At 44.2% G+C, this 25,169-nt stretch overlaps 1 protein-coding gene across 1 annotated transcript in view; it reads left to right on the plus strand.

The window, feature by feature from the left end:
- Positions 1-3,342: 3,342 nt before the first annotated feature.
- Positions 3,343-25,169, plus strand: part of LOC146042292 (histone-lysine N-methyltransferase PRDM9-like) — a 61,012-nt gene continuing 39,185 nt past the window's right edge. The window contains exons 1-6 of the mRNA XM_083162236.1: positions 3,343-3,365; positions 4,248-4,409; positions 9,170-9,293; positions 17,249-17,347; positions 17,555-17,625; positions 23,340-23,502. Of these exons, the coding sequence (XP_083018362.1) occupies positions 4,329-4,409; positions 9,170-9,293; positions 17,249-17,347; positions 17,555-17,625; positions 23,340-23,502 (538 nt within the window). The 5' untranslated portion in view covers positions 3,343-3,365; positions 4,248-4,328. The remainder of the gene's footprint in view (positions 3,366-4,247; positions 4,410-9,169; positions 9,294-17,248; positions 17,348-17,554; positions 17,626-23,339; positions 23,503-25,169) is intronic.

Raw genomic sequence — 25,169 nt, forward strand, 5'->3', positions numbered from 1 at the left:
ATAAAGTTTATAATAATAAAAAAAATCGGAGGTTTCCTGAGAGGTAGAGCACAGCTGTGAGGGGAGACTGCTGCTGGTGTGTGTGTATATGTGGTACATTGGGGCGGATGTATGATCCGTCGTTATGGGGGAGAAGGGGTATTAGCGCACGTTATGTGCGCTGATACCGCTTCTACCCCATGTATGAAGCAGCCAGCGTGCGGTAATGGACAGGGGCGCTATGCGCCCCTGTCCATATGCGCCCCTGTCCATATCGGCGCTGCTATCTGCCCCATTGGGGCAGATGTATCATAGCAGCGCTTATCGCGCCGCTATGATACTTCCTGCTTCGCCTCAATAGCGAGGCGAAGCAGGAAGGGACATCGACAAGATGTATTAACATCTTGTCTGCCGAAGCGGGGGAGCGTTAACTCCCCCCTTCGGCGATGTCCCTTTCTGGAGATAGCGCATCAGTTAATACTGATGCGCTATCTCCTGTCCCCCGGCCGGCCGCACTGGGCATGTGCGGGATCTCGCTGTTCACGCGAGATCCCCAGCGCAGCCCACAGCTGACAGCAGGGACAGCGCTGTCCCTGCTGTTTAGATAGGGCTTCGCCAGCCTGATGCTGGCGAAGCCAAAGCCGGCTTCGTGCGGAACGGTCAGCGATGCTGACCGTTCATACATTCGGCCTGCTATCATTTTGATAGCAGCGCCGATATGGACAGGGGCGCATAGCGCCCCTGTCCATTACCGCACGCTGGCTGCTTCATACATGGGGGAGAAGCGGTATCAGCGCACATAACGTGCGCTAATACCCCTTCTCCCCCATATCGACCGATCATACATCTGCCCCAATGTGTCATATAGTACAGTGCCGTGTGTGTGTAGTACATTGTGTTATATAGTAGAGTGCATTGTGTGTACTGTACAGTATGTGTGGTATATAGTACAGTGCATTGTGTGTACAGTATGTGTGGTACATTGTGATATATAGTACAGTGCATTGTGTGTATAGTATGTGTGGTACATTGTGGTATATACTGTAGTACAGTGCCATGTGTGTGGTACATTGTTATATAGTACAATGATGTGTGTGTGTGTATATGTGTAGTACATTGTGTTATATAGTACAGTCACTGTACACTGTCGTGTGTACTGTACTGTAAAATGCTCCTTGTTCCTTGTTCTGCTAGGAAACAATAAAGTTTATATAAAAAAAGTGCAGAGGTTTCCTCAGAGGCAGAGCACAGGTGTGAGGGAAGACTGCTGTGCTGCTGCTGTGTGTATGTGTGGTACATTGTGTCATATAGTACAGTGCAGTGTGTGTATGTGTGGTACATTGTGTCATATAGTACAGATCCATGTGTGTGCAGTATGTGTGGTACATTGTGGCATATACTGTAGTACAGTGCCATGTGTGTGGTACATGTTGTGTTATATAGTACAGTGTGTGTGTGTGTGGTACATTGTGTTTTATAGTACAGTGCTGTGTGTGTACAGAATGTGTGGTACATTGTGGTATATACTGTAGTACAGTGCCATGTGTGTGGTACATTGTGTTATATAGTACAGTGCAGTGTGTGTACAGTATGTGTGGTACATTGAGGTATATACTGTAGTACAATGCTCTGTGTGTATGTGTGGTATATTGTGTCATATAGTACAGTGCAGTGTGTGTATGTGTGGTACATTGTGTCATATAGTACAGTGCAATGTGTGTACAGTATGTGTTGTACATTGTGGTATATACTGTAGTACAGTGCCGTGTGTGTGTGTGGTACATTGTGTCATATACTGTAGTACAGATCCATGTGTGTACAGTATGTGTGGTACATTGTGGCATATACTGTAGTACAGTGCCATGTGTGTGGTACATTGTGTTATATAGTACAGTGCTGTGTGTGTACAGTATGTGTGGTACATTGTGGTATATACTGTGGTACAGTTCCATGTGTGTGGTGCATTGTGTTATATAGTACAGTGCCGTGTGTGTATGTGTGTTACATTGTGTTATATAGTACAGTGTTGTGTGTATGTGTGGTAAATTGTGTTATATAGTACAGTGTGGTGTGTGTATGTGTGGTACATTGTGTTATATAATGTACTGTAGTACAGTGCCATGTGTGTGGTACATTCTGTTATATAGTACAGTGCCTTGTGTGTGGTACATTGTGTTATATAGTACAATGCTGTGTGTGTGTCACTGTGTGTGTATGTGTGGTACATTGTGTCATAGTACAATGCTATGTGTGTGTGTGTTACTGTGTGTGTATGTGTGGTGCATTGTGGTATATACTGTAGTACAGTGCCATATGTGTGATACATTGGGCGGTATTCAATGAGGCCGATTCGCCAGGTTTTTATGGCGATTTTGTGCTGTAAGGCGATTTTTTTGACTAAAACGGTGAATCACCCTATTCAATGACCAGATGGCGAATACATTTCAAGGTCTTTTTCGCCATGATTCACCGAGTAGCAATCGCTATCTTTTTATGGTGAAGTGAAATGTGAACTTTTAAAATAAAGTGTTTTGTTTTTTACATTTGGTGTCAAAAAATCAGGAATTTTATTCTGAGGAGGGGCATGCTATTTTTATTCATGTGCTGTAAGCACATGAATATATATTTAATTAAAAATTTTTTTTTTTTTTTTTTTTTTTTTTACACAGACCAGCCAGCAGGGGGCCGGAGCCGAGCCGCTCATTAGATATTCATATATTCACTTCACCCGATCATTACATATGCATGATCGGGTGTAGTGAATATACCCGGTCCCCTGCTGGCACCCCCGGGGGGCAGCCTGTGCTGCCTGGCACCCGGGGAGCCCACCTCCCCCCCACAAACGTTCTGGGGTCGCGCCCTCATTTGCATACGCACCCTCATTTGCATACGCCCCACCCCCTTTTCGGGCGCTCGCGCGGCTTTGCCGCATGAGTGTCCCTATTTCCCCAACACAGGAGTTGGGAGGTATGGAATAGTACAGTGTGGTGTGCGTATGTGTGGTACATTGTGTTATACTGTACTGTAGTATATAGTACATTGTTTTATATAGTACAGTGCCGTGTGTGTGTGTATGTATGTATGTGTGCTACATTGTGGTATATACTGTATGTAGTACAGTGCTGTGTGGTACATTGTTATATAGTACAATGCTGTGTGTGTATATGTGTGGCACATTGTGTTATATAGTACAGTGCCGTGTGGTACATTGTGCTATATAGTACAGTCCAGTGTGTGTATATGTGTGGTATATGTGTTTTATAACTTATATAGTGTAGTCCCTAGTCAGATATACTGTAAAATGCTCCTTGTTCCTTGTTCTGCTAGAAAACAATAAAGTTTATATAAAAAAAAGTGCATTAGGTTTCCTCAGAGGCAGAGCACAGGTGTGAGGGGAGACTGCTGTGCTGCTGCTGCTGCTGTGTGTATGTGTGGTACATTGTGTCATATAGTACATTGCAGTGTGTGTATGTGGTACATTGTGTTATATAGTGCAGTGTGTGTGTGTGTCTGCGTGTGTATGTGTGGTACATGTGTTATATAACATATAGTATAGTCCCTAGTCAGATATACTGAACTCCTTGTTCTGCTAGGAAACAATAAAGTTTATATAGAAAACGTGCAGAGGTTTCCTCAGAGGCAGAGCACAGCTGTGAGGGGAGACTGCTGTGCTGCTGCTGTGTGTATGTGTGGTACATTGTGGTATCTACTGAAGTACAGTGCTGTGTGTGTGTGTGTGTGTGTGTGTCACTGTGTATGTGTGGTACAGTACATGTGTTATATAGTATATTCAAGTGCCATGTGCATATGTCACTGTGTGTATGTGTAGTATGTTGTGTTACAATGCATAGTACAGTGTGTGTGTGTGTGTGTGTGTGTGTGTGTGTGTAGTACATTGTTTTAAAGTACATAGTACAGTGCAGTGTGTGTATGTCACTGTATGTGTGGTAAATTGTGTTATACAGCACAGTGCCGTGCGTACTTTATATCACTGAGTGTGTGTGGTACATTGTGTTATATAGTACAGTTGTGTGTATGTGGTACATTGTGTTACAGTATATAGTACAGTATTGTGTGTATGTGTCACAGTGTGTGGTACATTGAGTTACAGTATATATTACATTAATACAGCACAGCACAGAGAGTGCTCATGTTGCTGTATGTGTGGTACATTGTGTTACATAGTGCAGTGCCATGTGTGTATGTCACAGTATGTGTGGTACATTGTGTTACAGTACAGTATATATAGTACAGTATTGTTTCCACAGTGCGCAGTTCCCAGTGTTACCACATGGGGGCCATAAATGTAGGCTGAGGAGAAGACTTGTACATACCTGTACTATACAGAGATGAGCACCTGTGAGGGAGAAGCAGCAGCTTCCGGCCATGTGGGCAAGAACAGGAAGAGCAAATCCAAATATGGAAGGAATGTTAGTATCTGGGCACTGGGCGGGGAGTCACTATATATCAATGTCATCGTCACTATTGTGTAAGCTTTTTACAGATACTCCCTTTTTATGTAGAGAAAAGTGCTCTTGTGTATGTATATATGTGCCCCAACTAAGGGCCCGATTCAGACCTGATCGCTGGGCTGGGAGTGTTCTGAGCCCAGCGATCATGTCAATGCCTCCCCGCCAGAGTTTCCCCCCACTCCTGTGCATGGCTCCTTTGCAGACGTACACACAGGGGTATTTCCATTCGGAAATATTCTACATCAAATGGATTCCCCCATGCTCACAGCGGCAGGTGAGTCTAGACTGGCTCTGGCTGCGAAGGTCGTGGGGAGAAGGAGGTCACTGCTGATGTCAGCGGCTAACCCTCCCCACGGCCTGGCAATGATTGCGTTTCCTGGTGCACTCCTGGAAAACGCCGGCGTTCCACCCCAAATGCCTGGCGCCTGGCAATCACCTTGCATACAGCCAGCAAGGGCTAGCCTTCGCATGGTCCATTTACAAGGGGACCCCAGGCATGGATACAGTGTACTGTGTGCATGCGCGGTCGCTCGAATTAGCAGCCCTCAGAACAGGCTGAATCAGCCCCTAAGTGCTGAAAAAGCTGTATAGCTCTCTATAGCTTTTCTTTAGATATGAGTGAAGTGGGGACAATATATTTCATACAATCTACGAGTTCAACTTTTGCTTCACTTATTCCACAGTGGCCACTTTCCACAGTGTACCTACATTTGCATATGAAGAGACTGGGACGATTATAGTGTATTCAGATTACTGTGTGGTCTGGGCAGGGCTGGGAATGCTTAGAAGCAGATTCTGAGTATATGTGGCATCTGCATAAACTGGACGTACTACGTTTTGCTAATGATTGATTACTGTCAGCTAATGTGAGGATCTGTGTTTTGGAAGCAGGAGGATGCGTTACACCATTAGTAACAGCACTTACACTTGCCCCCATGCTACAGTATGTGTATGAGATAGATCAGATACAGGCTTCCCTTCCCCATACACACATTATACTCCCATGCAGGGCCAGATTAACGCATGTGGGAGCCCCGGGACAGCTAGATTGTGGGGGCCCCCTCCAATATGGCCCTCACACTGACCCCAACCTCCCCCGCCCCAATATGGCCACAGTGCATCCTAGACATGCTGCCCCCTGCCCCACAACTCTGGTACTCACTGTGTTCCTTCATCAGCGGCATGGACATGTGTTGTGTGCCCCTGGAGAGGGTACTTGGGAGCTGCTCTGCTGTTTGCAACCTGAGCAGTAGCAGCCCTTCCCATTACCCTTTATGTGTGCTCCCATATCACTCCCACAAGTAAGGGCAGCTGATACTGCTTTCACATCGCAAAATGACGGTTCACTGACGCCATCCGGGGGGGGGGGGGGCAGCAGGGGGTTGGCCTGTCATCGGGGGTGGGGTACGAGGCTGCGCTGCCTCCTCTATAGTGTGAACGGGAAACGGGTGGCTCGGGTGGCAGGAGCCGGCGCCCGGACACGGAGAGACGGGACCATGATGGCAGGCAAGACAGCAGCAGGTAACTATAGCCCCGCAGACCCCCAGCACCCACATGTTCTCTGCGCCTCCCCGCCACCGCAGGGGCTGCGGAGCTATAGCTACGCCACTGCCTTTGAAGGCTGCGGCCCTCAAGACAGCCATCTCAACACTGTTGGGATCTCGAGTGATAGTTCCTGTTCCTATAGACCAGAGAGGATCAGGCTTTTACTCAAATTTATATTTGAATACAAGAGAAAACTGTTCTTTTGTAAAGTGCCGTGGTGCAACAAATTAAGGGGATGCGGCCCACTAAAATGCACCTCCTGTACAATAGAACCAGGTAGAAAGAATGATTTCAGTGTGGCGTAACCCTCTTAAACATATGTTCCAAACACCGTGGGTATAATAACAACACAGGTTTATTGGAGAGTACAATTTACACAGAAAAAAATATAAATAAATGAATATACTTGTTGGATGATATCACACTTTTACAGGATAATTAGATGTGTCTCTTTGGCTGTTCCTCCATGATCAGATAAGATGTGTCTCTTTGGCTGTTTATCTCCATGGCGAGATCATGAAGACTCAGCTTGAAAAAGGAGACCGGTGTGTCTCCGAAACGCAATGCAGCTTCATATTGGACACATCATTCATGCACTTTTTGGAACTCTGCACTTTCAAAGCAACTTGACACTTTACTTGGATGCACCAGCACTTTAATTGGGGATCAGTATAAATCAAGCCATCTGTGGTGGTGCCGCAGACCTATCATGGAGGTATATCCCACCGCAATTCACTCATATGATCAGATTAATTATCCTGTATTTCATGTCTCTTTAAAAGAGTGATATCATCCAACAAGCGTATCATAAGTATATTCATTTAAATATTTTTTTCTGTGTAAATTGTACTATCCAATAAAACTGTGTTGTTATTATACCCACGGTGTTTGGAACATATGTTTAAGAGGGTTCTGCCACACTGAAATCATTCTTTCTACCTGGTTCAAATTTATATTTGATCAGCAAGCCAGATCATTCCATCCAATTCTCAACTTAAAGAGACTGGATCTGTTCCTCCGGGTGCCGGAATTCAGGATGGAATCCCTTCAATCTTGCAGTCCCTCGAACTGGGAGATCTAATGGCGTCATTAGATATCCAAGACGTGTATCTCCACATTCCCATACAGTTGGAACACCAGCTCTTCCTTCGGTTTGCAGTACTAGACCATCACTACCAATTTCAAGCTCTTCCATTTGGCTTCTCAACAGCCCCTCCGTGTCTTCAGGAAAGTAATGGTGGCTCGACTACATCTTCAAGGAGTGCAAGTTCTTCACTACCTCAGCGATCTCTTTCTCTTGGCTCAGTCGAAGGAGGGACTCCAATCTCAATTACAGCTGACAATGGACCTGCTTCAGTCTCACGGTTGGATAATCAATTGGAGGAAGTCCAGTCTAGTTCCTTTAATCTCCATGGTACACCTTGGGGCCCTTACAGACACGATATCTCAAATGGTTTTTATTCCACAACAGAGAGGTGTTAATCGACCTCAGTCATTGAGACTGCTGGTGGCTAGAAAGCCTACTTCAGCAAGGGTTGACCATCGTATTTGTCAGAAATACTTTCTTTGGTATGAACCTGAAAAGGTAATCCTAGGGTATACAGATTGTCTAGAGTCCTGGCCTTTTTGCAGTCTGGCCTCGACCTGGGTCTCAGCCATGCTTCATTGAAGGCTCAGTTGTCGGCTCTTCCTGTTCTCTTTTAATGGAAGATAGCTGCTCCTTCTACTATTCACACCTTTTTACAAGGGGTACTAAACATCCAACCTCCAATCCGCCCACCTGCAAACCCTTGGGACCTTTCCTTGGTTCTGCACTGTTTGACTAAGCCTCCTTTTGATCCTCTAGAGCAGGCATTCCCAACCACGGTCCTCAAGGCACACCAACAGTGCAGGTTTTATAGATATCCAGGCTTCAGCACAGATGGATTAATCAGAATCCCTCAGATACTAATTAAGTCACCTGTGCTCAAGCCTGGATATCTACAAAACCTGCACTGTTGGTGTGCTTTGAGGACTGTGGTTGGGAATGCCTGCTCTAGAGTCTGTAACTCTTTCTTTGCTTACATTGAAAACACTATTCCTACAGGCAATAGCTTCAGCGGAACTGAGTGCTCTCTCTTGTAGAGCACCTTTATTGGTCTTTCATGAAGACAGAGCAGTCCTGCATACAAGACTCGACTATCTGCCTATAGTCTCTAGGTTCCACATTAACCAGGAAATTGTGGTCCCAGTTTATTCAACACTGAATAAGACAACACTTTAGATGGGTTCGGGCCTTAAGCCTTTACATATACAGAACGGAGTCAATTAGGAAATCTGATTCCCTTTTTGTCCTGTTTGATATGAGAAAACTTGGTTGGCCTGCTTTTAAATGTACTTTAGCTCATTGGCTAAGGTCCACAATACGACAAGCGTACCTGTTGGCGGGGAGGCAAGTCCCTCATTCAGTGAAGGCACATTCCATGAGGTCCGCGGGGGTGTATTGGGGCCAGTGTGCACGTGTCTTGGCGGAGAGCATTTGCAGGGCAGTTACGTTGTCTTCTGCTCACACATTCATCAAAATTCTATTGTTTTGACACCTGTGTCCTCAGTGCAGCTCTGGAGCATTCCCACCCGTAAGGTATAGTTTTAGGACGTCTCACTATCCGGCCAGCATCCACTGCTGGCCATTTGAAAAAAGGGGATTTTTGGTTCTTACCTGTAAAATCCTTTTTTCTGGGGCCAAGGTGGATGCTGAGCGCCTGCCCATACGCTCCAGCTTAGCAGTAATGTTAGTTACAGGTTGACGTCACACTGTTTGTAAGGTTTTATGTTCTGTTGAGTGGTTCTTCTCTCCTATCCTTATTCCTTGGCTTGTTAAGTTAAAAACTGGTCTCTGAGGACAGGAAGGGGTATTGAGGGGGGTGGCGCACTGGGCTCCACTATCCTAAAAGAAGTTTAATCTCCTTGGTGCCCGGTCCTCTAGCACTGGAACACCCACTATCCCAGCATCCACCTTGGCCTACGAAAAAAATATTTTACAGGTAAGAACCAAAAATCCCCTTTTCACTGGTCACTAGCTGGCTGCATTGGCTGAATAATCCACAGTTATTAATGTTCTCGCTGCCATTTTACTGAGCAGTGTAAGCAAATCAACATTGAGCCTTATACTAATGTGCTTGTATTCTATTCAGGTTTCTGACAATTACACAGATATTTCACGGTACTTCCCAAAAGAAGAATGGTTGGAGATATCAGAGTTTGAGAAAATCCGCTACAGAAGCCTAAAGCAGAACTATAAGAAATTGCTTGAGATAGGTGACTACTGTAACTTCTTTTGCCTGTAATTCATATACTTTAAGGAGACATCACACTCAGACCTGATCACTGCTATGAGAAGTTTCACAGCCCTGAGATCGGATAGCTGCCGCCCAGAGTGAAATCCAACCCTGTGCAAGTCTGCGAATGGCTGGCGAAAATCTCGCCAATTGTCAGCCAGCTACTAATCCACAGGCAACTCACTCACCATTGAGTTTTGCAGTCTATGCGTAACTCTGACCCTTTCGCAAGTGTGCCATAGAAACGGGCAGATCGAGGCTGGAGCTGATGTCACAGACTCTCTTTGGAAATGTCTGGGCAGGTCTGCACTGTTTCTGACACTCCCAGAAAACGGCCAGATGACCCACAACTTGCAAACGGCTTGTGAACAGATTCATGGCTTATTTCTTACGTTGTTTGGTGTTGCGCATGCGTGCTAAGATCCATAAGCATGCGCAGTCTTGAATGCCAAGCGAATTCGCACAACAGTGATCAGCTCTGAATGACCCCCTTAGACACTATATCTGCATTTGTATTACAGTTGATGTGTTTTATGTGCATTGTCCTAATACTAGCAGGGCCTTTTGCTCTGGAAAATATTAATTGTATAAGTAAAACGCCTGTAATAATATCTGGAGGTGACAGAAATACCCAGTTTAACACTAGGGAGTGGTACCACTGACAACTAAATGTAGTTGTACCTACAAATAGGTTGAAGGAAGCATCTATTTAAAACTTAAACTATATTAAGCATATCTAAAGGAATAAATTATTAAAATCCAGCAAATAATAAATCTGTGTGTCATAAGTACAAATAGTTATCTAAATGTAGATGTGCCCCAGAGCAGTTTGTAACTCAGGGTTGCCAACCCTCCCGGAATTACCGGGAGGATCCCGAAAATCGGGACCTCCTCCCGGCCCCCCGGAAATGGTGGGCAACCCTCCCAGATTCCGGGGGCCCCCACGCCACCCCCGATTGCGGCGTCTTCCCCCATACCTTTGGATTGAAATGCATCAATCCGCGGGTCTCAGAGGTGGGGGCGGAGCTAAAATCAGATAATTTTAGCCCCGCCCCCTCCATGGAGATCCGTGAATTGGGGTTTTTAACATCCTGGGGGCGGGGCTTAATTATGTAAAGCTCAAGAGCCCCCCCCCCCAAACTGCAGCTGCAAGTCTCCTCTCTGGGCTTCTCCCGGAGAGGAGACAGAAAAAGTCGGCAACCCTGTAGTAACTGCAAACGAAAAAACACTGATATGTGTCATGGCTTGCTCATGTATTGTATTTTAGATGGAAAGTATGCCCCAGTGTCAATTAATACCAGTCAGCATTTCCACCCCCCCCCCCCAGTTGTAATAAATCCCCAGTTGCCCAGTCCACCAGTGTCCCTAGTGCCCCAATGTTACACTACTCTCCGAGTGTCATGGTGGGGATTAATCATCAGATGAAGCTGACGCTGCTGTCATATTTCTTCAATTGTACTTTTGTTTTTGGTGCAAGGCTAGCAAGCGCTCCAGAGTGCTGGGCGCATACAGATTTTTGGACACTGCTAGGGTTGGATTTGCAGGAGGAAATTCACTCTGTACATCTGCAGATCTTGGGCCAAATGTAATGTGAATTTTCAAATATTCTCTGTAATGCCCTGCAGAATATATGTGCACTATATAAAGAAGTGTTAATAATAATAATAACTATAGCCAGCGGCCAGACAGAATGAAAATCTGCCCCATACAAATCTGCAAAGTAATTGCGAAAACCTCACTATTTTATATCCAGTCACAAATCCATATGCACTTCAAGAACCATCAAATAATTTTTACAGTCTGTGCAGATGTAAGTCTGACCCTACCAGTCATCTGTGACAGAGACTGGCAGATCAAGGCCGATGATGACGTCACATTCCCTCCCTGAAAACATGCCTGCGCCGAATTCCTGTTAGTCAAATTGCGAGGGGATAGCGATGGGCATCCATGTGCTATTTCTGTCCCTGCTTGGGCTCACTCATGTGTGCTACAATCTGTACGCATGTACAGTCTATTGATAATCTCTCAAATTCGCACATCAGTGTTCACATCAGTTACTAATTAAGCGTAACCGTTGTACTACCTTGAAGACCATGTTTGTGAACTTATGCTCTAGGTAAAGAAACTGCATTTATTCATATATTCCTTATATACTGTTGCTCTGAGGAAAAATGTTTTGTAAATGTTTTGGATAATGCTGCTGAGTGAAAATGGTGAGGCAGCAGTTTTAGTAATGCTGGTAGGTAAAAAAGGTGGGGCAGTAATTTTGGCAATACTGAGAAATTAAAATGGCGTGTCAGTAGTTTTGGTAATACTTGGAGGTAAAAATGGTGGAACAATAGTTTAGGTAATTTTGTCAGGTGAAGATAGGTAAAAATGGTAGGAACATATTTTAATCAGTGATGTAAGTTAAAAATGATGGGGATAACTTTTTGGTAATACTGTCATATGCAAATTGAAAGAGAATATTTTTTGTACAGTATAAAAAACAGTACAGTATTGTGAGGTAAATTGGTGGGACGTTAGTTTTGTTAATACTGTTAGGAATTAATAGAATAAATAAAGAATATTTTTTGGGTAACATTTTGAGCTTAAAATGATATTTGGCAATGCTGTGGCAGTCTTCGACGACAGTGGGTGTCAAAGTGGCTGATATTCTCCTTCAGGTGGGGGTCGCTTTGTGCTGTGAGCTGTACTATGGTGTAGCGAGCAGTTCCGTTCAGCTGGGTGGGGAGAGTGACGGTGCCAGCCAGCATGGCATTTTTGCAGGGCGGAATGATGGAAAAATAAAGCCTGGGGAGAATTCTGTTGTTTGGTCAAAATGGTGAAAGTAAGTCTTGGGCCACACATAGCAGCCAAGCTTGGCTCAAGGAGGAAGAGGGGAGGCACACAAAGTGCTGTGACCAGATCCTGCAGAACAGGTTCCGGCCACTGCCGACTGGATTTCAGGGAAACACAGTGTGGAATATTGTAATGTACAGTATGTGTTTTCCTTAAATCTGTCCGTAACGACACCCAGTCCTACCACAACACGCTGTGGCAAGACCCAGCTGCTAATGTATGGGCAGCCGCATAGGAGCATGTGTGCAGGCTCCTTGGGGCACAGCGGTTCCTGCTGAATGGGAACCGCTGCACCACTACAGTATGTGTACTTATCACTACTTCTGTAATGTAAGAAAATTATCTAAATTTATTTTTACTTCAGCACTAATGTGCCTCCCAACAGTACTCATTTTGGCGCAGCAATGCCACAACTTTGCTATAAAATATGTTTAGTTTTTCTTGATTCTGGGCAGGGGCGGATCCAGAACAAAATGACCGGGTGGGGGGAAGGGGACGGGATGTTATTTGTGCTCTCGTTAGGTGCATTCTCTCTACTGAAAAAGTGGATGTGGCCTTGCAACAAGTATGATGGAGAGAGGCTGCAAGTGACACAGAGGATGACAGAGAGTGGGTTACAGAGAGAGGCTGCGGTTGACACCAACTGTGACGTAAAGAGGCACAGATCTGGACCAGCTGACCAATCAGGGAGAGTATTATTTTGCTGCCTGAAAAACAAGATTGGGCCGCTGATAAAGCTGGACAAGCACGGGACTGTGGACTACAACCTGACCCCGGAGCTAGAGCAGCTGAGGGCCAAGAAGCTGAGATACTTTATAGTGCTATACCTATAGTGGTAGATGCTCAATTAGTTCAGTAATACCACTCAGGTGCACGAGGGAGGGGTTAATACTGAGTAAGTAGAAAATACATTGTTTCCCCCAGCTCACTGAATAGTATTAGTAACCAATCTTGAACACTACATAATAATAGAATTCAGAGATATTGGTTACATATACCTGCGCAGGTGTATGATATGCCCCCAAGCCATCGTCAAGGCTTCTCTGTATATTGGGGGTCCCTAGCGCTATATCTAGGTGCAGGGTGCGGCACCCCAAAAACTATCATAAGCTAGAAAGCCCAGTGCAGCATGCCAGTGAGATACTATACTGTTAATAAATATTAGTGATAGGAAGCCGAAGCTATATAAAGAAAGAGAAAATAAAAAAAATATAATGTAATTAAAATATTAAAGAAATAGTGTTAAGGCCCCCATACACTATGCGATTTTCGGGCGATTTCATCTGATTTCGGCCCTCTGGGCCGATAAATCGGGTGAAATCGGCCCAAAATCGCATGTGTTTGACATCTGATCTGATGCGCGGTCCCGCGCGCATCGGATCGGATCACGGCGTCGGACCTGCAGAACATAAGATATATCGGAATCTGAGCCATCATGGGTGCTTTTTAGCACCCACGATGTTCAGATCCGATATATCTTTATATACAGCCCCCCTGTCTTACTAGCAGCGCCCCCCCCCCGCATTGACGGCTCCCGGCGGAGGTAGTGCAGGCGGGGACCGCAGGCGTCGCAGAGCAGAGACTGTCGGCGCCGCGGGAGAATAGGAAGAAATCCTATTCAAAAGACCGGGCGGCCGCTGATTGGCTGAGTTCAGCGGCCGCCCAGTCTTTTGAATAAGATTTCTTTCTATTCTCCCGCCGCGCCGACAGTCTCTGCTCTGCGACGCCTGCGGTCCCCGCCTGCACTACCTCCGCAGGGAGCCGTCAATGCGGGGGGGGGGGGCGCTGCTAGTAAGACAGGGGGGCGCTGCGGAGGACACAGAGTTGGCAGTACAAGAGCCGGGCAGGAAAAGCTGTCAGCGCTGGAAAAAAAAGCCCATACAATGAATGGGCAGCCTGTGATTGGCTGAGCGCTCTCTCAGCCAGTCAGCAATTGGCTGAGAGAGCGCTCAGCCAATCACAGGCTGCCCATTCATTGTATGGGCTTTTTTTTCCAGCACTGACAGCTCCCGCCTCCCCCTGCCCGGCTCTGTCACTGTCCCCCGCAGCATCCCCTGCACGCTGCCTTAGCAGCGCCCCCCACCAGCAGCCCTGTTCTGCAGCCCCCCCCTGCTCCCCGGGTTTACATGTGATAAATCGAGACGATTTATCACATGTAAAAAATGGCACATCAAGTGCCAATCTTATCAAGCTCCCCCGGGGAGCTGCCGGGGAAGCTCAGGGGGAAGTCGGGGGCGACTTGTCCTCAGGACAAGTCGCCCTAGTGTATGGGGGCCTTTAGTGAGTAAAATAAAATAAAAAATGTGCTAAGTGTTAATAGAATGTAGGGGCGTTCCGCATTAAAGCCACCCAGCTCAACCAGTCCAGGGGAACCGCGCCCCACACCACCGTTACCCTAAATTGGTCAGGGGGTACGCGCGCATGAGACGCTTGTGCGCCGCGTGGCAACAGAGCTCCCCGCCCTGCGCCCCAGTTTATTGGGGTCCCTGTCTGCCGGCACTCGCCAGAGGGGACGTTCTGGCGGGTGCCCGGCAAAGATGACAGGGGCTTCATCTGTGCGGCGCTGTAAACCACTTGTGGAACATTATAAAGAAAATTTAGCAATGATAGTAATAAAAGTCTTGACAATCGATGCTTTGTGGCATGAGTCTCATATTCAGCAGGACCTAAACCAAGCCTTTAGAAATACATGAACATTATTATTACAGCTAAGCATGGCTATATCTGTATCTCTTAAGATTAGTAGAATACCCTTAACTTTAGAATTAAAGCAATTAAATTACAAGCAGCATTTAGAATGTTTTAAAAAATGTAAACATTCATTAATTACTAATTTTTGGAATTTATTATCTTTATTACATTTTTCCATATAAAAGCAAAATCATTCATAGATATATAAATAGACAGAGTGTCAAAGAATATATAAATAATAATAGAAAATACAAGAAAAACTGGGATAAAAAAGAAGAAGAAAAAAAAAACAATAAAAAATGATAAAAAGAAAAAGGGGTACATTCCAGGGTTAGCAAGGTATCATTCTATAAGTTAAATACGAGCAAAACAGATGCATTACCTATTTGACAGATAATCTAATATCTAACCTAAAGGCGAAATATCCATATCATTGGAGGACTACCTCCATTCCGTACAAAGGCGTCAATATTCCTTATCATAGCCGTGCGCAGCACATTTTATTAGGGGGTGCACTGTCAAAGCGGTGTGCCTAGCACCACCTATTGGGCATGTCTAACACCGCCAATCAGGCGTGTACTCACTACAATATAAAACGACTCTCAGCCACACCATTATATCCTGCCTGTTTCAGTTTTAATCTTCTAATTACTCTGTGTAACAGTGCATGCAAATAAAGTCAAAATCATATCTGGGTGACACAGATATGTAGTGATATGACAATGGTGTAATACAATTAATAATGCAAAACACACATAATTGATTGATGGGCGCTTGTTTTAATGGAATGCAGGTCTAAAAAGCAAAAGTCTTTGGTAAAAGGTATTGCTGGTATTACTAGCAGCAAAAAGTGTGGAGTTGGGGGCACAGAATTAGGGGGTGCCTGTGCACCCTTAACACTTAATGTGCGCACGCCTATGTTCCTTATAAATCTAAGTTGAGGTTTTAAGAAAACTGGCCAAAAATAAACATCTAATGAATGTACAATGATACTCTCTGTTAATAATTATACAATGTCACAGTGTAAAACTTAACGATCCCTATGATATCCGTATGCAGAAAGTACCGAAATATCGTATGGCTGTATCTTTTATATGTTATTTCAATGTATGACACTCTGAAAACTATTTTTGTGGAAAATAATAAAATAGTTTTGGGGAAAAAAAAAAGAATACTAAGTATTCTTATTCCCAAACTAAATGAACCACCCTATTCCTGGTAACCATAGGAGACATCTCAGAGGATGGCAGACTGCTACCTTTTCTAGAAATACAGGAAAGATTTACACTATATGCAAATTCAAAATTGGGTACGGAAGGCAAAAGGTACATTACAAATCCTAAGTTATGCACCAACTGCACTCCTGACCCAGTTGAATAAAATAGGAACAAGGGGAAGTATAGGATCTCATTTTGGTTCAAATCTCTTATTGATACGGGCCAAGTTTCTAAAACTTCGACCCAACAACGGTGGGAGAAAGATCTGGGCTTTCAGATAACTGAAAGCCAATGGGAATCAATCTATGTTACCTTCTTTAATATGTCAAAATGCCTTAGTCACTCAGAAATGCAAGTGAAATTATTAAATAGGCTCTATTTGACTTGCTCACAGTTCTGCTGGAGGGAATGTGGGGAGGTAGGTCATATCTACCATGTGTTTTGGTCATGCCCAAAGATACAGCAATACTGGACATTTTTTTTTTTTACCTAATGAACAAGGTATTGGGAACTACAATCCCTCACTCCCCACAAATATCGCTCTTACATATATATAGTGTTCCCTCTAGAAATGAGGGCGGGCAGGGCGCCGCTGCACGGGGGCAGTGCAAGGGGGGCGGACCGGATACGCCGACGTCACAATTGTGGGCGGTCCCGGGCTGCGACGTCACGAAAAGGGGCGGGCCCGGTCGGCACCATCACTAAAGGAGGTGGGCTCGGCACCGCCGAAGTTACCGTGCTGCCGGGGAAGCGCTGGGAATCGCCGTCTAAGGCGGCGCTGCGTTGGCCCAATGTTGGAAGCAGACTAACCCCCCCCCCAACCCAAAAAGTGATCTCTAAGGTCCAGTTCCACTTCTTAATGGAAACAGAAACCTCACCATGTTCCATCCCCTCTATACGAATGTCTGAGAAATGGGAAATACTATTATGTTACAGAAGGTTAGGGGAAAAGAAAAATATAAAACCAGAAATAGATTGAAATCCAGGACATTATGTCCTAACGAGCTGAAGGCAATTGGCCAAAAAGGAGGTAATATAGATAGATGGGAATAACAAGATGGATGGGGACTGAGTTTATGAGAAAGATGGATATAAAGTGTCATAGTGATACATAACTTACACTATGTATCAGGTGGGAATCATGTACCCATTAATTACATATTTTTATATTATTTACTTAATTTAGGATTCAATGCACAAAAACCGATGTTCATGACCAAGCAACACAAGCACATTGCAGATAGCTGCAGTGATTCTGATGAAGACTGGACACCAAAGCTTGAAGGTAAAAATGAAGATTAAGGGCCTGATTCATCTTGGCAAGCGGCCCTTGGTGGACTCACAAGGCTGCAAAATTCAACCAGAATTAGGGTCTTTATATATATATATATATATAGTCAAATTTTGTGGAAAGTAACAGTATTTTGCATAAAACAGCAATAGAAATATCACACAGAATTTCTGGAGCATGATTAAACTTTTCTCTTTTCAGCCACTATACGCAGCGCAGGGAGACGTCGAAAGTCAAATCTGTTCAGAACAGAAATAAATGATGCGGTACAGGTAAACTGTTTCTTTAATGTAGATGTCAAATACTGCCCCTCAACTCTATCTCCTTTCTCCTTCCTTCATTTCCCTCCATGGGTCATTTTTTCATATACAGAAGTATTCTGGCTGGTGGTCCATTTAACATTGTGTTTTTTTAATGATAAAGTATTATTAGATTTAAGGATACAACAGTGATATAAAGATGTATTAAATCAAACATGTAGGGGGAAATGCCATTAATCAAAAGGGTAACTTTCAGTAACATTGGGAAAGAAGAAAAGATTCTCTCTTTGTTTCCGCACAATGTATAAAGAAGAGAGAGATTTATTTATGTTTAAAAATTACCTTTTAATGAAATTCATTAAAAAGATGTCGTAACGTGAAAATATCATAACAGTACATATAAAATAAGTATCAAATAATGTAAGAAAAGTTGTGTGTGTTGCATATTTATTTCACGTGCTTGTTCTTAATTATTTGTATTGGCTGTACTGTTTTCTAATCAGGTTTATTGGAACTTGAAGGATCTAGGGGGTTATTCTGGTTCACTCCTTCTGGCAAATTCCTTCTTAGATGGACAAAACCATGTGCACTGCAGGGGGGGGGGCAGATGTGCAGAGAGAATTATATTTGTGGGATTTGGCATGCGCACAGCGTCTAATCAGCAATTTAGAGGGGGCAAAGGGGGCGTAGCCCGAGGTGACATCATTTGCATTTGGTACGCCCCTAATTTGCATAGACCATGCCGCCTTTTCAGTTGGGAGGTATGCAGTAATACATGGGTTGGGGTGGGGGGGTGTTGGCTGTGTGTAATGATTCATAGTGGTGTGTATACTGGGTGTAATATAATGGTAGGAGTACTGAATGTAATATTGGGGGCTGTGTGTAATGTATGCGGTGTGAAAACTGGCTGTATTATGCACTCTGCTTCTCTCTCTCTTTCTCACACACACACACACACACGTAGGGAGCAAGAGAGTCAGAAGAGTTTTCTTTCAAACATTTAGTGCAGAGCCACAGACAGCAACATCCACATCTGAATCAGGCCCAGAGTGTGCCCGAATTTGTATCTGTCACTGCAGGACACACCCCTTAGTGGCGATAGGTACACCCATAGGTGAAGTTAGACATGCCCTCTGGGTGGAGCATGACACACCCTCTCAGCGGCACGGCGCATTTCCTAGCAGCTAAAATCTCCCTGAAACTAAATTTTCAAAAGTAGGCAAGTATGACATGCAAGTGATGTTCGCATTGTTCCAAGGTATGGGAGGTAAAGACCTGGCACTTACTGCTAATTGAGTTCCAAAGTTATGTACAGTAATAGGGGCACAGATCTAAGTGTGAATGGCTACGAAATTCCTGTGCATCTGCCCCAAAACAAAGGAGCTGCTTCTCTATCTGCATTCCTGAGCGATGGCGCTGTACACCCTAAACAATGTCTGGCCAACTTCACATAACGCTTTTAATGCTCCATAACTCACAGGAGCAGTGAGACACCGACTAGAGCTGGGGTAGCCAACTCCAGTCCTCGAGAGCTACCAACAGTGCATGTTTTGCAAATCTCCATACAGAATCACAAGTGAAGTAATTAGCTTCACCTGTGGATCTTTTAAAATGTGTTAGTGAGTAATGAGAAACATAGAATCTGGCGGCAGATATGAACCACTTGGCCCATTATTAATTTATTTACAGTTTCTTATATAGCGCAGCAGATTCCATTGCGCTTTACAGTAGTAGACAGTGATAAAACAAACTGGGTAACAACAGACAGACTTGGAGGTAGGAGAGCCCTGCTGCAAGTTTACAATCTATAGGGATATAAGAGGGAAACACAAGGACAGGCACCAGTAATAGCATAGCAGTCCCACCAAGTTCCAAGTCCAGAAGGTAAGCAAATAATACATAAGTGCCTCGGAGAGTTATGCGTGTAGAACTTAAATATGATAGGCTTGCCTGAAGAGGTGAGTTTTCAGGGAACACTTATTGTGCGTGGAAGGGCATTCCATAGGATGGGAGCAGCCTGATGAAAGTCCTGTAATAGTGAATGGGAGCTAGTGATCCATGCAGAAGAGAGACGCAGATCTTGTGCAGAGCGGAGTGGTCGAGATGGGAGATATTTTGTGTTAAGTAAGGAGATATATGCTGGTGCAGTATGGGCAATAGCTTTATATGCGAGTAAAAGTGTTTTATATTGAATACGGTAAGATAGAGGCAACCAATGGAGGGACTGGCAGAGCGGATCAGCAGACGATGAGCTTCTTTCAAAGAAGATCAACTTAGCAGCAGCATTTAAAATGGATTGCAGTGGTGAGAGTCTGTTCTTGGGAAGACCAGTTAGGAGACTATTGCAATAATCAATGCCGGATATAATGAGTGCATGGATAAGAGATTTATTAGTGTCTTGTGTGAGATACGGTCGTATTTTGGATATGTTTTTTAAATGCATTTAACATGATTTGGAGACAGATTGAATGTGCGGAAGAAAGGACAGTTCAGAGTCGGGGATGACCCCTAAGCCACGAGCTTGCGGGGTAGGGTAGATTGTTGAGTTGTCAACATCGATAGAGATATCAGGATGGTAACTGTTCTTAGTTGGCGGGAATATAAGTAATTCCATTTTGGAAATATTGAGTTTAAGTTGGCGAGAAGACATCCAAGATGAGATGTCAGAGAGACATTCAGATACTCGGCCCGAAACCACTGGTGACAACTCTGGGTTGATAGTTAGATTTGAGCATCATCCGCATACAAATGATACTGAAATCCGAAAGAGCTGATTAGTTTGCCAAGAGAGGAAGTATAGATTGAGAAAAGCAGAGGACCTAAGACTGAGCCTTCCGGAACTCCGACTGACAGAGGTAGTGAAGAGGAAGTAGAGTTAGAGAAGCGAACACTGAAAGAGCGATCAGATAGGTAAGATGTGAACCAGGAAAGGGCTGTATCATTAAGACCTACATTTGCAATATCACCAATAAAGATATTAAAAAGCACTGGTCCAAGTACAGATCCTGGGGTACTCCACTTGTCAACTTTCCCTCCTTTGACTGTACTCCATTTACTACAACTGTACTGCAACCAAGATCTTATCCATTCAACCATCTTATAATCCAATCCAAAGCTTTCAAGTTTATTTAACAGTCTGCGATGTGGGACAGTGTCAAAAGCCTTACTAAAGTCTAGATAAGCTACACCTACAGCCCCACCTTGATCTATTACTTTAGTCACCCAGTCCAAAAAGTCAATAAGAATTGTTTGACATGATCTTCACCCAGTAAACCCATGCTGTTTCGGATCCTGTAAATTGCTACTTTTGAGATATTCTATAGCTCTTTGTTTTAAGAGTGTTTCCATCAATTCCCCTACTACTGATGTAAGGCTCACTGGTCAATAGTTGCTTACCTCTTCCTTTCTTCCACTTTATTGCAGTGGGACTACATTCACTGTTTTCCAGTCCTCTGGAATTACTCCAGTAGCTAGTGACTGGTTGAATAATTCTGTTAATGGTTTTACAAGCTCCCCTTTAAGCTCTTTTAATATCCTTGGATGTATCCCATCTGGCCCCATTGATTTATTCACTTTCAGTTTTGAGAGTTCTGTTAGGATTTTCTCCTCTGTAACTGTACTTGTTTCTCCCTCATTTTTCTTACTATACTTGCAACTTAACTGTGGCCCCTTCCCCTCTCTTTCAGCAGTGAATACTGAGAAATAATTATTAATATGATCTGCTATTACATTGTCCCCCTCAAGAAGACTTCCACTCTCTGTCTTTAGCCTTATTACTCCACTTTTTGTTTTTCTCCTTTCACCTCTATACCTAAAAAAAGTTTTCCCCCCTTTACCCACTGACTGGGACAATTTCTCCTCAGCCTGTGCTTTTGCACATCTGATTACCTACTTAGCCTCCTTCTGTCTAGCAAGATACACTCTTTGTCCTCATTATTCTGCGTCTGCTTAACTTTCTTAAAGGCCAACTTTTTTGCTTTCACAATACTTGCTGCTTCTTTCGCAATCTACACTTGCTTCCCTTTCCTTGTGTTTTTCCTAACTCTTTTGACTCAAAGTTCTGTTACTTTTAGTATTGCACTTTTAAATTTTTCCCACTTCTCCTGCACTCCTTCTAAGTTGCTCCACTCTGCCAAAGAATCCCTTACAGAGTTTCCCATCTCTACAAAATCAGCCTTCCTAAAATCTAACACTTTTGTTTTTGTGTGCGATGAGTCGGTCTCTGCCTTTATTCTGAATCCTACTGCTTGATGGTCACTGGATCCCAGGTTTCCACTCACATTTACGTCAGATATTCTGTCACCATTTGTAAGCATTAAGTCTAATATTGTGTCCTTACGAGTGATCTTCCTCACCAATTGCTGGAGGGATGCTCATTGCAAGGAATTCAGAATGTCCCTACTTCTGGTGGAACTTGCAACAGACATCTCCCAGTTTACATCAGGTAGATTAATGTCTCCCATGATTATTACCTCTCCTTTTAATGCCATTTTATTGATGTCCTGCAATAGGCTCTTGTCAAGTTCCTCTTCCTGACCTGGTGGTCTGTAGATCACCCCTATATGAAGAATCGCCTTCTCCCTTGTTTCTATGGTCACCCAAAGGGCCTCAGTTTTTTCTTCAATACTTTGTATTAAGGTAGTCTTTTTGCTTTTTTTCACATATATTGCAACCCCTCCTCCAATTCTTCCCATTCTGTCCTTCCTAAATAAAGTATATCCTGGTATAGCTATGTCCCAGTCATGATTTTCATTGCACCATAACTCTGTAATAGCCACAATATCCAGTTCATCCCTTGTCATTATTGCAATTACTGTAGTTCTAGGATTTTGTTTCCGAAGCTCCTAGCATTTGCACACATAGCTCTTAAAGTTTGGTCTGGTGCCAGCTATGTTCATCTTTCTGCTTATATGAGTGCACCGTTGCAGCAGCTAGGTTGTCTTGAAAATGTGAACTGTTGGTAGCTCTTGAGGACTGGAGTTGGCTACCACTGGACTAGAGCATATATATGTGCCATTATACCATGGCTTTGTGAGTGGTGCTGTGAATGGCACCATCGCTTCCCCATGTTCTCTTACATGGTGCTAAGAAGCTAGAACTGCACTCCACAGCCAGGATCTATGCAGCAGCACCACCCAGAGCATCTTAGAGACACTGCAGTCAGGCACTCTGCGCACACCCCAAGCATCCTGAGTACACTCTTGGCAATGCTGCAGTTACCAGTGTTGGGAGTCTTGCCACCTTTATTACACCATTGGTCGTGCCTTACTTGGTCACGGGGCATGGTTGGGGACATGGTCAGCACAGGGTTTACCCTAGCCCTGTTACAGCACTTCAGTATGCAATCAGCCACTAAGAAGCAGCTTTACATATACACCTCACAGGCATATTTGCATCAAGGCCTTCTTAAGTCATTTATGTGAACATGCTCCTACTGTTGCCTAATTGTTACACCCTGTCCCTCTACTATTCTGCCTGTGTAGGAATACATCTGTACATGGATGCATGCATAAAAAAGTTTTTGCCCCTATTTGCAGGGTGAATATTACTTCCTTTCATAAATATAACAGACATACACCCAACTCTACATAAGCCTTCATGAAATGTTTTTCATTTGTATGACTGATTTTCTTATTAGCTTTCCTTAAAAAACAAAAGGATGCTTTCATTTCATTAAATTATTTCATGAATGAAATAGCTCAAATAAAGTATTCACTCCTTGGCAGAACAATGATACAGTCCATGATGGAGAAGACGATGATGATCAGAATCTTGTAGATGCTCAGTCTGAAAACCAGAACTTAGCAGAAGATGACACATCTGAATCCGAAAACTGTCCTAGTGTTGATGAAAACCAAAGTGCTGAGGATTCTGGTGTTCACACTACAAGTGAGTGCTCACAGCCTTTACGTTGGTATTTGGCAATCTACAGTTCCTTTTAGTTCTTCTTATAGCTACATGTCTTCCCCACTTTGGCATCCCTCATGTATCACTGACCCAATAGCTACTTTCAATGTATAATGAGCGCCTTAAAAGGTGTTCCAAATATCATTTGAATGCCCATTGTTATAATTATCCTGTATTTATAAAGTGCTGTCCATGAAGTGGCTCAGGACACAAAGTATATAGACAGAAATGACACAGGAGGTAAAGATGATCCTTTTCACATAAGCTTACAATCTAGGATAGCTGTGGGATGTGACCCCAAAGTGGGCGGTGACCATCTCACTATAGAGACACACGTGGGGTCAGGCTGATGTCTCCTCAAATCTCTTAGTGATCCAAGGAGTCTGAAATAAGTTATGTTGTAAGTCAGTTAAGGGAGATCATGTCTTCCAGAAGAGAGAGATGGGGATGATGATCAGTGTGGAGGGGGAGGCAAGGGGACATGATATGTGAAGTACTGAGACCAAATTGGTATATGGAAGGGAAACAGTGGAACACACATTATTTAAACAACCACTGCCTCTCCTTAGTCATCCACTGCCCCATCCTGTAACCCTGTGCCTCACCATAGTCACCCTCTTCCTCTCTCTGACCACTCTGTCTACATTTGCAATCCTGTGTTCCCTTTGCATTTTCCTGCAACCCTCATCATCCCCCTGGCACCAAATGTAATCTTCTGCCATACTGTGTCACCCTCTATCACCCAGTACCTACTCTGCCATACTTTGCCTCTCCCTGCAACCTTCTGCCTCTCCCTATCATCCACTGTCACACTCTGTTTTCACCTATCACATGCTGCCTCCAACTGCCTTCCTCTTTCTCCCCATTACCAACTGCATCCCCCTGTCACTCCATAGTTACCCATTGCAAGCCTCAATCTCTTCATATTAACCTTTACTTCTCTCTGTCACCTGCTTCCTCCTGCCACTGTCATGGGCTGTGATCGCAGCCACCGCTGTTATTCAAGTTTCTTTTGTGTTCACTGGACCAGTGCTCCAGGTTTTGGCTGATCCACCTTGCCTTGTTTCCATGCAAACCTTAGTCTTTGGGTGTGGTTGCCTCCTACACTACTTGGTATATAGTCATGCTCTCAGCACTCAGAGCCTGCTGGTTATACTCCTGTCAACTCAGGGTAAAGTTGCAGTCAGGATCAGGCTTAGGTGCTGCTGTGGCTTCACCACCTCGGCCACAGAAGCACGATTCAGGCTGTAATCAACACCTTGCAGACCTACCAGTCAGAGCGAGGGTTAACTCTGAGTTCCCCCCAGATTATCATAACAGCCGCCCTCTGCCTCTCCTTGTCACCCACTGACACTTCCTGCCACCCCCTGCCTCCCCTGACATATTTTTCCCCTCGCTGCAAGCCTGTGCCTCTCCTGTCACCCACTTTCACCCCCTGCCATCCTTTCCTTCTTACAATCTATCACTGCCTCTCTTAGCTACTCTTTGTCTTTCCCACTCCACTGTCTGCCGTCCTCTCTATACCCATTGGTGGCAGTGTTCCCCATAAAGAATCAAGAATGGATTTAATGTTAGTTTATAAAACTCTGCTGTACATTATGTCAATTATTATATTCTACCACTTACATATGCGGCAAACGTATTTAGAA

This window comes from Crinia signifera, chromosome 19 (assembly GCF_055691185.1).
Source record: "Crinia signifera chromosome 19, ASM5569118v1, whole genome shotgun sequence".
NCBI classification, from domain to species: Eukaryota; Metazoa; Chordata; class Amphibia; order Anura; family Myobatrachidae; genus Crinia; species Crinia signifera.